We start from the raw sequence: 13,217 nt of genomic DNA on the forward strand, positions 1-13,217 counted from the left end.
CTTGATTGTATGGGCCATACGCTAAAAACAAACAAACTGACTGGGTGGTTACGTCGCAGTACTTGTTGGCCTGGTAGGAAGATCTGGGTCTCTTCGATATCTCGAGCCTTGGCCTGGGTAAGGGATCTCTTCTTTGCCTAAGCTTGCATATCCTTGATGTCCTGCTGCTGCTGCTGCTGCTGCTGCCACTCTGCTGGGGAAAGAGCTGCATCATCTTGACTAGAAGTGGCTGGTGGACGAATCTCCCAATCCTTGGTGCCGTATAGCTGTCAACCAAGGAACAGCTCTGCTGGGGAATAGCCGGTGACACGGTTGATGCGTCGTCGCAGGGCAGAGTGACTGCGGTATCTGATGGTCCCACAGCTGATGTTCTTTGTCTATCAGGTGGACCCATAGCATCCTTTTCAGTTCCTGGTTCCGTCGTTCCATTGGATTGGCCCTTGGGTTGTAGATAGGGGTGGTCCAGTGCTCCACACCCCATTCTGTCATTTGCTGTCACTTCCTCGACGTGAACTGACGTTGTCTGATAGATTGCACCGTGGATAACCATAGCAGCTGAATACGTCATCATGTAAAAGGCTGGTGATGCGTCCTGTCGTGGCTTCTGGTATTGGAAAGGCCTCAATCCATCTTGTGAAGAGGTTGGATAGACTGATACGTCTCTTCGCCTCCTGGATATCCGGCTTCAGTGCTGTCGTGGAACTTCTCGACAATGTCCGTCATGTGCCGTCTGGGGACCACTACTGTTGGCATGTTGGAGAGGTGAGATCTGTACATCAAGAGACCTCCGTCAACCCAGAAGTTCTTGTAGCACATCTTGAATTCTCTCGGGACGAGTTGCCTATCGATGTTCTGTCTCCTAATCCACTGCGTCATGGTCCTACATGGCTTGTCTTGTTCTTGCCACTGTTTGATTACTCCCAGATCAAGTTCCTTCTTGATTGTCTTAAGGACAGTTTCCTTAGGCTCACTCTGGTGTTTTCGTGGGAACTCCCTCTCGACAATAGTGCTCCTAGCTTCAGGTTCCATCGCTGGGTGCCTGGATAAACTGTCTGCTCCTATGTTCGTCGGTCCTGAGACGTGACACACATCAAAGTCAAATACTGCAATTAACAGAGCTCATTGTATCAATTTAGATTTCGAGCCAGAGACAGAGTTCAACCATTTGAGAGTGGCGTTATCAGTGTAGAGCTGGAACTTCCTTCCTTCCTTCCAAGTAGCCTCTGAATTTGCCCATGGCCCACACCATGGCTAAGGCTTCCTTCTCGGCAGTGCATTAGCTTTGTTTGGTGGGGGATAGCTTTCTGCTGGCATACTCGATGATATCCCTTCCGTCGTCATTCCTCTCCTGGAATAACACTGCTCCTAATATGATGTCAGGTATTAAGTTCTGAATCACTGCAACATCAATTACAATAGGCATGTTCATGCATTTAGCGGTTAGGTTAGTCTGTCCTTGAATGGAATAGGTTACCCCGTCCACTGCTCCCAGTACCCTTCCGAGATGGTGAGACTTCATAGGTGGTAGTAATCTGGCAACAGTCCCGTTGACAAGTAAATGGCTTGCTTGGCTTTCGAGTATGGCTGAAAAATTCTCGTTGCCTATCGTTAATATGGTAGTCGGGCGAGGTTGGCCTGTTCTACTCAACATCTGACCAATGGCTCTCCTACTTGACCAGGGTTGCTTGTCTGACAGATCTTGAGGCACCTTCCTGTTCCCGATCCCATCCCCTCTTAATCCAGAATGGGCCGGACCTAATTTCTCTGACGTCAAGTTTGGGCGCTTGTTCTTCAGGTGTCCCGTTCTTCCACACTGGCAGCACTTCCTAACTGCGCTAGTCCATTCTGTAGCTTTGCTCTTGTGTTCCTCCTCCAGCTGGGCAATGATTCTCCGTAGATCATCAAAGGATCTTGGTTGTGATACGTTCACTAGGGTTCGAATCTTGTCGAGGAGTAGCTCTGTGATGTCTGGTAAGATCTCGTTTTCACTTCCATACAGGTGCAGACGCTTGAAGAGTTGGTACTTCTGTAGGACGAAGGCGCAAGCTCTCATGCCAGTGGGTTGTGTCTCAGTCAGTAGCTTCCTTTCCATGGAGCTCTTCACTCCTTTGGAATTAAATCTAGCGAGGAATTCCCTCTTGAAGTCCATCCAGTTTAAATTTAAACCCTTACAGTTATTTCACCAAGTAGTGGCTTGCCCCTTTAATCGGGGTGTGATGAGTTGCATGAAGATGTCCTCTGGTAGATTAGTCCTTCCTAATAGACTGACCAATCCCTCAGTAAAGCTAGACGGGTTCTCTTCCAGTCGCCCGTGGTATTCCAGAAGGCTCTCTATAATCACCTTCGGGTCTGCCGGTGAGATTTGAGGGGTTTGGCGGTACGTCCTTTTTGAGTTAATCTGTCTTCTACTGTGTGAAGGATGCTTTCCCTTATATTCTGTACATCTCCCTTGATGGTCGAAAACCGGCATTCTAACCTTCCCTCAACAGCAGAAATACGGCTTTCAAATTTCCCCTCAACGGTAGAGATATGGCTTACAAAATTTCCCTCAACGGTGGAAATCCTCCTTTCAACCTTTTGCCTTATGCCGGAAATCTGGATTTCCACCTTCTCCTTGAGGTTCAAGATATCCCCTTCCAGCTGGCTTACCGTACTATCAATCTGGACAATCTGTCCCCGTTCGTGTTGACCTGATGTCCGATATCTGCTGCGTTAATTAATTAGTGACTTCGCTACTTTGCAATGAAATTTCTTCACCTACGGTTGAAATTTTTGATTCTAAGCCCTGTTCAACTTCGTAAACCTGCGTGTACACTTGTGATATTTGTCCGGTTAAAACTAGTTAGCTAGAAAAATTTCTTCGTTTACTTTCGAAATTTGATCCGAAATCTTTTCTGTTAGGCCATAATTGACGTCTGAAATTTTGTCATTGAATGCCTGCATCATGCTCGTTAACTTAGAACACATTCTTGTTATATTTACATCATCTTTTAATGTTTCATCTGGATCTTCGTCGACTTCGGCCTTTCGGGATCTTCTCCTTTTTCGGCGAAATCTTCCCGTAACCACGTCTGCAGCGATTTCTTCTTCCCGTTCATCAGGAGATTTCTTGTGGTGAGTTCATCTTTCAGTTGTTGTTGGGACAAATATTTTAGGTTCCCTATGGAATGAACATCTATATCATATTTCCTAGTGTCACTTGCATTTTGTTCTATTTCACAACAGTCGTATTCACTCGTAAATTCTTACATCCTGTCACGGTCGCCAGTTAATGTATTCACAAAGACGTACACAAAATGCTGTCAGTTGGTACACTTATTTATTTGGAACTATTTATCTACCTTACATGCACTTAACCTAATCAACTGCTATCACAAACAAAACACTCACATCGGAAACATCAACAAACCACCATTTTAACAACTGCCTGTCACTAGCAGATGGAGATTACAACCTTGAAACAGATGACTGCTGACAAGCGTGTTATTCACAACACGATGTCACAAGTACAATTAATGTTAAACCATAACTCCTCTCTAACATCAAGACCACCTCCTGATATATGTGCCTGGCCAGGCTTCCAGAAAGACACGTTACCAAATACCTTCTCGTAAATTCTAGAGGGCTTAACAGATATAATGTACAGAATATTCTCCCTAGTTCTCGTCTACCTAGTGCCATTCTGGATGTTACAGCATGTTACACAATACTGTAGTGGATTACAAATCATATATATAGGTAACAATAAATTATGCACAGGTTCTTACATTAACTGAACTCATATAAATGTCTATATACAGTTCAGGTTTCATGACATAACCTCACAAACAATGCGATCATCCGACTACGTAAATAATAATACTAAATGGATGTAAGGTTCTGCACATGGTTATAAGGGTATTTAGGGGTTGTAGTAAGGATGTAAAGGATTTATTTATTTATTTATTTATTTATTTATTTATTTATTTATTTATTTATTTATTTATTTATTTATTTATTTATTTATTTATTTATTTGTTTGTTTGTTTGTTTGTTTGTTTGTTTGTTTGTTTGTTTGTTTATTTATTTATTTATTTATTTATTTATTTATTCGTATCACAAGCATTAATACTATAAATACATATATACTCTTACTGAATTATATACATTATATACAAAGTCACACTTATAAGAAAAAGGCTATACTACTTTTGCGCAGAAATTGCCGACATCCAATGCATTTTCTGTTGCCTGAAGTAGATCTTATACTGTGCATGTTTTAGGGCACTTACTACACTGCAACAAATGAGACGTTGTCTGGATTGCACCACACTCACACAATGATGACTCGATGTTAAAACCCCACTTCTGCAGGTTGCTTTTACATCTTGTCACGCCTGCCCGTAATCTGTTCAGTGATCTCCAAGTACTCCATTTCTCCATGTGACCAGGTGGTAATTCTTCACTTGGTGTCAACCATTCTTCAGAGTGAGTGCAGCTTGCGCGCCACATATCAATTCAGGATTGCTGAGGTGTTCCATTAAGAGCCTCTGTTGTTCTGAGGAAACTTTTCCTTGATTTGAGTCTTGGAGTAACTGGCCTGTATCCATACAGAGGGTGAGTTTCAGATGTTTCCGCCTTCTTCCTCTTGTTTTTTGCTGCAACCTCTCGATGGATATCAGAAGGGGCAATACCAGCAAGACTATACAATTTGTTCAACGGAGTAGGTTTTAGACAGCCGGTAATTATGCGACAGGTATCGTTTAGAGCAACATCTACCTTCGTGGCATGACTTGACTTGTACCATACTGGGGATATAAGTCTCCGGTAAGACCCCAACTAGAGTATGGTTCCAGTGTATGGGAGCCTCACCAGGATTACTTGATTCAAGAACTGGAAAAAATCCAAAGAAAAGCAGCTCGATTTGTTCTGGGTGATTTCCAACAAAAGAGTAGCGTTACAAAAATGTTGAAAAGTTTGGGCTGGGAAGACTTGGGAGAAAGGAGACGAGCTGCTCGACTAAGTAGTATGTTCCAAGCTGTCAGTGTAGAGATGGCATGGGAGGACATCAGTAGACGAATAAGTTTGAGTGGTGTTTTTAAAAGTAGGAGAGATCACAATATGAAGATAAAGTTGGTATTCAAGAGGATAAATTGGGGCAAATATTCGTTTATAGGAAGGGGAGTTAGGGATTGGAATAACTTACCAAGAGAAATGTTCAATAATTTTCCAATTCCTTTGCGATCATTTAAGAAAAAGCTAGAAAAACAACAGATAGAGAATCTGTCACCTGGGCGACTGCCCTAAATGCAGATCAGTAGTGATTGATTGATTGATTGATTGATTGATTGATTGATTGATTGATTGATTGATTGATTGATTGATTGATTGATTGATTGATTGATTGATTGATTGATTGATTGATTTAAACACTTCATAGCCATACATTTCAAGTCATAATAATAATAAGCATAATTGTAAAAAAAAAAATAATAATAATATTTTGAGCTCGATACTTATATTATGGGTGAAAGAATATTGTTTTCAAGTTGTATCAGTTTATCACACTTGTGTCAATATGTAATAGCAACTTCTGTCTCAGTGAGGAAAGCAATGGAAAACAACCTTACTCCTCATTTCCCTAGTGATGTCTAGGTCATATATGACAGCTAATGGTGGAACTGTTGAGAATCCAACCAGCCTTCGGGCTGAAGAATGAACATACATATAAATAATACACAAGAGAGTTTTCCACCTATTTAATACTAAGTTGTATTTACAATCCAACCCTACTTGGGGTCATCATCAGCCATATTAAACATACACAATATTTGACAAAATCCTAAAACATGTTTCTAAGTAGTAAGAATCTTATGAATATATAATTTACAATATGAAGTGTAGTTGAATTAGGCAAGGGCTATGGCACTCAAAATGTTGCAAATTAAAATGAAATATTACGTGTGACGTAGGTGAGTAATTGAAGTACACTGAACCTGCTAAAAAGTCTGGAATAAAAGTACAAATGAGGTGCTCTGTGTTGTAGGTTAAAATTTTTTTGTATGATTATAGACTCATGGAATTCAGGAGGTCCTGGTAATATATAACAGTTGTGGACCAAGTGCTATGGTACTAAGAATGAACGCAATGTAAACTGACATACTGTATATATAAAAATATACATTATGTACAATGTCTGAGTAACAAAATGTGTAGCTGATACTCTCTAGGAGAAGAGTCGACTATACACTGTATCAGCTTAAGCAGAGAATTTGGCACATGGTGTATTAAGTAACCAAGCCGTGTTGATTGGGCTGCATGGTTGATTGTTGGAGTTGTGCAGAATGTGAAGTTTTTGAATTCTTGTTGAGAAGAAAGTAGACACTGCGCTTGGTGATATTAATTGGTGGAATTCTCAGTTCATAGCGGAAAACGGATTGGACGTATTAAAATTGAGAAAAGTCAGTAAATTGCAAAGTACGCGGTAAGAGAAAAAGATTACCAGAAAGCGAATGGACACTCACCTCGCGCTGCAGTGTGTGTAGCTTACGTGATAGTGTGTGACTGGTGGCAGAAGGAGAAATATGGGCGGGGAGGAGGGCAGGCGCATGCGGGTTGGGTAGAGTGGGGGTGGCTTGGGAGGGGACGGGGTTGGCGGGGTTGTGAGGGGAGGAGAGGGGATTTAAGTGAGAGCTGAAGGGTGTGGGATAAAGCGTAATTGTTTCGGAAAAGTACGTTTAATTAAAGTTAGGATTGAGTTCTGGTTGGCTGAATTATTGTTTCTGAGAAAAGTGATAAATAAATTGAAAAGTATATTGGGTTTCTCTGAGATTTCATTAAAATTGTAATTGGCATTATAATATTGGTCTAGGTGTATGTAGGAATTTTCCATTATGTTGAGTAAAGGACCCATATTTGCTAATTCAAGGATGTCCATGTCCTGTTTGATATTGGTAAAATTATGGTTATAATCTTGCATGTGCTGGCCGATAGCTGAAAACTTATTGTATTTTATTGCGTTAGTGTGCTCATGGTATCTTATATTGAAGTTTCTTCCTGTCTACCCAATGTAGGATTTTTCACAGGTATTGCATTTGATCCTGTAAACTCCTGATTTTTTAAAACTGCTGGTCTTGTTGATATGTAAAGTATTGTGTAAAACGTTCATGTTCTTATTGTTGGTTTTGAAAGCTATTTTAACACCTTGTTTCAGAAAGATATTGGTTAACTTGTAAATATCATTGTTGAACGTGAAGGTGGTAAATGTTAGAGGTTTAGTTATTTCTTTTTTGAGGGTAGTTTTAGGGCGATGTTTGTGTTTATTGATTATACTTTCTATAAAATGATTGCTGAAGCCGTTGAATATTGCTATTCCACAGATTGTGCTTAGTTCATTCTTTAGATCTTTCTTGGACATAGGTATGCTAAAAGCTCGATGAACTAGGTTATTGTTTGTAGCTCGTTTGTGGGACTGGGGATGCATTGTTTCTTGGTGAATGGTGGAGGCTGTTTGAGTAGGTTTTCTAAATATTTATAACTGAAAGAATCCGGTGGTTCATGTTTGTGGGTTACTGTAGTCACGTCCTAGTTCGTGAACCATGGGCAACAGCTGAGTGGCCTAGTAAGTGGTCCTGAGAGTCGGGATACCAGTTGCTATGGAATGGGAGTGGGCATCTCGGACATATTCTGAGTCGTGGCCCTCCTTGTGCTCAGGCGGCTAGGACTATACAATTCACCGGTGGTCCATAACCCGTTAGAGGCGAGATCCTCACTTGGACTATGTGCAAGTAGGGTAGCATCCTGCTTCATGAATTTACCGAGCTCAGAACATTTTAAGCAAGCCTCGGACCTATGGGAGTAATGGAGTCTCACTCCCATTTGACAGGCGAAGGACTCCTTGGAAACAACTTGGCGAACGAAATGGAATTTGATGGGGAGCTATCAATATTAATGGGGCTTATGGAAGAAAGAAGGTAGAACTGGCTGAGTCAGCAAAGAGGATGCATCTGGATGTGCTAGGAGTAAGTGATATTCGGGTAAGGGGAGATAACGAGGAAGAGATAGGAGATTATAAAGTGTACTTGATGGGTGTTAGAAAGGGAAGGGCAGAGCCTGGGGTAGGGTTCTTTATCAGGAATACCATTGCACGCAACACAGTTTCTGTTAGGCACGTAAATGAGCGAATGATGTGGGTAGATTTGTCAGTTGGAGGAATTAGGACTAAAATTGTGTCCGTGTATTCACCATGTGAGGGTGCAGATGAGGATGAAGTTGACAAGTTTTATGAAGCATTGAGTGACATCGTGGTCAGGGTCAACAGCAAGGATAGAATAGTGCTAATGGGCCATTTCAATGCAAGAGTTGGGAATAGAATTGAAGGATACGAAAGGGTGATTGGTAAATGTGGGGAAGATATGGAAGCTAATGGGAATGGGAAGCGTTTGCTGGACTTCTGTGCTAGTATGGGTTTTGCAGTTACGAATACATTCTTCAAGCATAAGGCTATTCACCGCTACACATGGGAGGCTAGGAGTACCAGATCCATAATAGACTATATTTTAACAGACATTGAATTTAGGAAATCTGTTAGGAATGTACGAGTTTTCCGTGGATTTTCGATGATACACACCACTATCTGATTTGTAGTGAACTAAGTATCTCTAAGCTTAGGGTAGAGAAAGTGAAATCTGTCTGGAAACGAATAAGGGTAGAAAATCTCCAGGACGAGGAAATTAGACAGAAGTACATGGATATGATTAGTGAGAGAAGTTTCGAACAGTAGACAGTAAGCAGGTTCAGGATATAGAAAGTGAATGGGTGGCATACAAGGATGCTGTACTAGGAACAGGAAGGGAATGCCTAGGAACAACTGTGTGTAAAGATGGGAAGAGGCGAACATCTTGGTGGAATGATGAAGTGAGAGCAGCCTGTAAACGTAAAAAGAAGGCTTATCAAAAATGGCTCCAAACAAGGGCTGAGGCAGACAGGGATTTGTACGTACATGAAAGAAACAGAGCGATACAAATAGTTGTTGAATCCAAAAAGAAGTCGTGGGAAGATTTTGGTAATATCCTGGAAAGGCTAGGTCAAGCAGCAGGGAAACTTTTCTGGACAGTAATAAAGAATCTTAGGAAGGGAGGGAAAAAGGAAATGAACAGTGTTTTGAGTAATTCAGGTGAACTCATAATAGATCCCAGAGAATCACTGGAGAGGTGGAGGGAATATTTTGAACATCTTCTCAATGTAAAAGGAAATCATTCTGGTGGTGTTGCAAACAGCCAAGCTCATGGGGAGGAGGTAAATGATGTTGGTGAAATTATGCTTGAGGAAGTGGAAAGGATGGTAAATAAACTCCATTTTCATAAGGCAGCAGGAATACATGAAATTAGACCTGAAATGGTGAAGTATAGTGGGACGGCAGGGATGAAATGGCTTCATAGAGTAGTAAAATTAGCATGCAGTGTTGGTAAGGTACCTTCAGATTGGGCAAAAGCAGTAATTGCACCTATCCATAAGCAAGGGAACAGGAAGGATTGCAACAACTATCGAGGTATCTCATTGATTAGTATACCAGGCAAAGTATTCACTGGCATCTTGGAAGGGAGGATGCGATCAGTCATTGAGTGGAAGCTGGATGAAAACCAGTGTGGTTTCAGATCACAGAGAGGCTGTCAGGATCAGATTTTCAGTATGCGCCAGGTAATTGAAAAATGCTACGAGAGGAATAGGCAGTTGTGTTTATGTTTTGTAGATCTAGAGAAAGCTTATGACAGGGTACCGAGGGAAAAGATGTTCGCCATAGTGGGAGACTATGGAATTAAAGGCAGATTATTAAAAGCAATCGAAGGCATTTATGTTGACAATTGGGCTTCAGTGAGAATTGATGGTAGAATGAGTTCTTGGTTCAGGGTACTTACAGGGTTAGACAAGGCTGTAATCTTTCACCTTTGCTGTTCGTAGTTTACATGGATCATCTGCTGAAAGGTATAAAATGGCAGGGAGGGATTCAATTAGGTGGAAATGTAGTAAGCAGTCTGGCTTGTGCTGACGATTTGGTGCTAATGGCAGATTGTGCCGAAAGCCTACAGTCTAATATTTGGGAACTAGAAAATAGGTGCAATGAGTATGGTATGAAAATTAGCCTCTCGAAGACTAAATTGATGTCAGTAGGTAAGAAATTCAACAGAATTGAATGTCAGGTGGGTGATACAAAGCTAGAACAGGTCGATAATTTCAAGTATTTAGGTTGTGTGTTCTCCCAGGATGGTAATATAGTAAGTGAGATTGAATCAAGGTGTTGTAAAGCTAATGCAGTGAGCTCGCAGCTGCGATCAACAGTATTCTGTAAGAAGGAAGTGAGCTCCCAGACTAAACTATCTTTACATCGGTCTGTTTTCAGACCAACTTTGCTTTACGGGAGCGAAAGCTGGGTGGACTCAGGATATGTTATTCATAAGTTAGAAGTAACAGACATGAAAGTAGCAAGAATGATTGCTGGCACAAACAGGTGGGAACAATGGCAAGAGGGTACTCGGTATGAGGAGATAAAGGCTAATTTAGGAATGAACTCGATGGAAGAAGCTGTACGCATAAACCGGCTTTGGTGGTGGGGTCATGTGAGGCGAATGGAGGAGGATAGGTTACCTAGGAGAATAATGGACTCTGCTCTGGAGGGTAAGAGAAGTAGAGGTAGACCAAGACGACAATGGTTAGACTCGGTTTCTAACGATTTAAAGATAAGAGGTATAGAACTAAATGAGGTCACAACACTAGTTGCAAATCGAGGATTGTGGCGACGTTTAGTAAATTCACAGAGGCTTGCAGACTGAACACTGAAAGGCATAACAGTCTATAATGATAATGTATGTATGTATGTATGTATGTATGTATGTATGTATGTATGTATGTATGTATGTATGTATGTATGAAAGAATCTGAGTTTCTAGTATAGTTAAATCTAGAAAGTTAATTTTTTGATTTGATTCGGATTCTAGTGTGAATTTGATATGAGTATCAATATTGTTGAGTCTTAGGAGGTTGGTGGAAGCATTAATTGATTTTTCATCCATGATTATGAAAACATCGTCAACATATCTGGCCCAGAAGTGAATGTTGTCAACAAGAATTCAAAAACTTCACATTCTGCACTACTGAATTCCATGAGTCTATAATCATATAAACAAATGTTAACCTACAACACAGAGCACCTCATTTGTACTTTTATTCCAGACTTTTTAGCATGTTTAGTGTACTTCTATTACTCACCTACGTCACACGTAATATTTCATTTTCATTTACAACATTTTGAGTGCCATAGCCCTTGCCTAATTCAACCACACTTCATATTGTAAATTATATATTCATAAGATTCTTACTGCTTAGAAACATATTTTAGGATTTTGCCAAATATTGTGTATGTTTAATATGGCTGATGATGACCCCGAGTAGGGTTTAAACTAGTCCCATGTAATGTAAATATCATTGTAAATACAACTTAGTATTGAATAGGTGAAAAACTCTCCTGTGCATTATTTATATGTTATCTCAGTTCAGTACGGACCAACAACATACGTTCATAACCCTTGATGAACATACATACATACATACAAAATGCATTGATTACCCTTCGCAAAACACACATGTCAAAATTATCTAATCCAGTGCATAGGTGCTTATTCTCTTTGCTCTTGCAAATATTCCTGCTTGGACCTGTAGCATTTGTTTTTACACGGACTTCATGACACACGTTGCAGCACACACATGCTCCTGCACTTTTTTAGCTGGAATAATCCATTTGTTTTCATTAGCTTCTTTCTACATGTATTGTAACCCGATAGACACTATTTCTCAACCTTGAGAACAAAGACTTGTTCTGTATATTTTTGAAAGGACAGGAGGCATATTATTACTACTATTTCACACAAATCAACATGTAGCGTTCCATCACAGCACAAAGTACACCATTAGGGAGCTCTGTTATCACCAAGCTTGTCCCATATTAACTAAAGACTGTACACCTAGCCACGTGCATCTCTGATCCAAGTAAGGTGGGTGGAGGAAAATGTGTCATAGATGAATCCGGCTAACAGACAAAAGAGAAGTAGAGAAGCAGAGCTGCAGTTCCAAGTATCATTCTTTCAAAGTTGTTTATGGGTATTGCCATAAAAGTAGTGTTACAAAGAATTTACTTCCTCGTATTGTGTCAGTCTCGGAGAAAACTAGGGCAGAGTGATGCCAACTCTACATGCATTTGCAGATCATTTTATGGTTATAAATCATTTGATTATTTGTATTTTGACTTCTGAATATATGAAAAGGAAACTTCAGGGTATCTGCTTGTAATTTTGAAAGACTAAAGTTATACTATGGAACACTATTATTGCAGAATGATAACATATTGAATACTTTTTTTAATGTGTTAGCTATGGGTGCTCTTTACCTTTCTAGTTCCTGAGCTGTCTGAGAGTAAAATGATTACCATTTGCAATTGTCTGTTATTTAAATTATAGAGCAGGGCACCTGTCAACCCATGAAACACTCTGCAGCATGACCTCTGCTATGCGTCGAGCGAGAGCATCTGGAAATCTTGGCAATCCAGAATGTGAAGTGAATGAAGAATTTGAGGAGCTAGAAGATTATAACCAAGCTGTCACTATATTAGATATGGAGGATGGGGAGTCCTTTACTTCAGACATTGGTAATAAGTAGCATTACATTAGTCATCATGTTATTACAGAGTTTGAAAGAAATTTTAAATTTTTTAACTACTTTTTATTCCCTTAGCATACGAATCTGAAAATACCAAAGAAAGCCAGGATTATGAAGGTTTCCAGTTGCATCGTTCAGGTAAGTCCAGTCAAACCTGAAATAAACTAGAACTGATTATGTAAATTAATAGGTTTATGTAGAATGTAAAAAAGGTGTATGTATTTCATATCTTTAATATATTCAAGTTTTCAGAACATTTTTCTAACTCACGTACAGTTTATTCTCCCCTTATTCTACCATCAAAGTAATGTGCCCCAAACTAGTCAGCGGATCCCAGGTATGTTCAGTTCGAACGCGACTAAAAAGTAGATCTATCTTAAAATACACCCTGGGTATTGTAATGGGGAACATATATTTCTATTATGGACAAGACAATGTAATTATAGCTATAAATGGTGTTGGCAGAAACATGACGTCAGATTTGAGGAAAATTTGTATTCATAATAAAGCAAATAAATAAAATAGACCAT

General features: G+C 40.1%; 1 protein-coding gene across 1 annotated transcript in view; it reads left to right on the plus strand.

The window, feature by feature from the left end:
* Positions 1–13,217, plus strand: part of LOC136877815 (uncharacterized) — a 246,232-nt gene that overhangs the window by 145,908 nt on the left and 87,107 nt on the right. The window contains exons 8-9 of the mRNA XM_068228752.1: positions 12,489–12,676; positions 12,763–12,825. Of these exons, the coding sequence (XP_068084853.1) occupies positions 12,489–12,676; positions 12,763–12,825 (251 nt within the window). The remainder of the gene's footprint in view (positions 1–12,488; positions 12,677–12,762; positions 12,826–13,217) is intronic.

The sequence above is a fragment of the Anabrus simplex genome, chromosome 7, assembly GCF_040414725.1.
Source record: "Anabrus simplex isolate iqAnaSimp1 chromosome 7, ASM4041472v1, whole genome shotgun sequence".
Taxonomy (NCBI): Eukaryota; Metazoa; Arthropoda; class Insecta; order Orthoptera; family Tettigoniidae; genus Anabrus; species Anabrus simplex.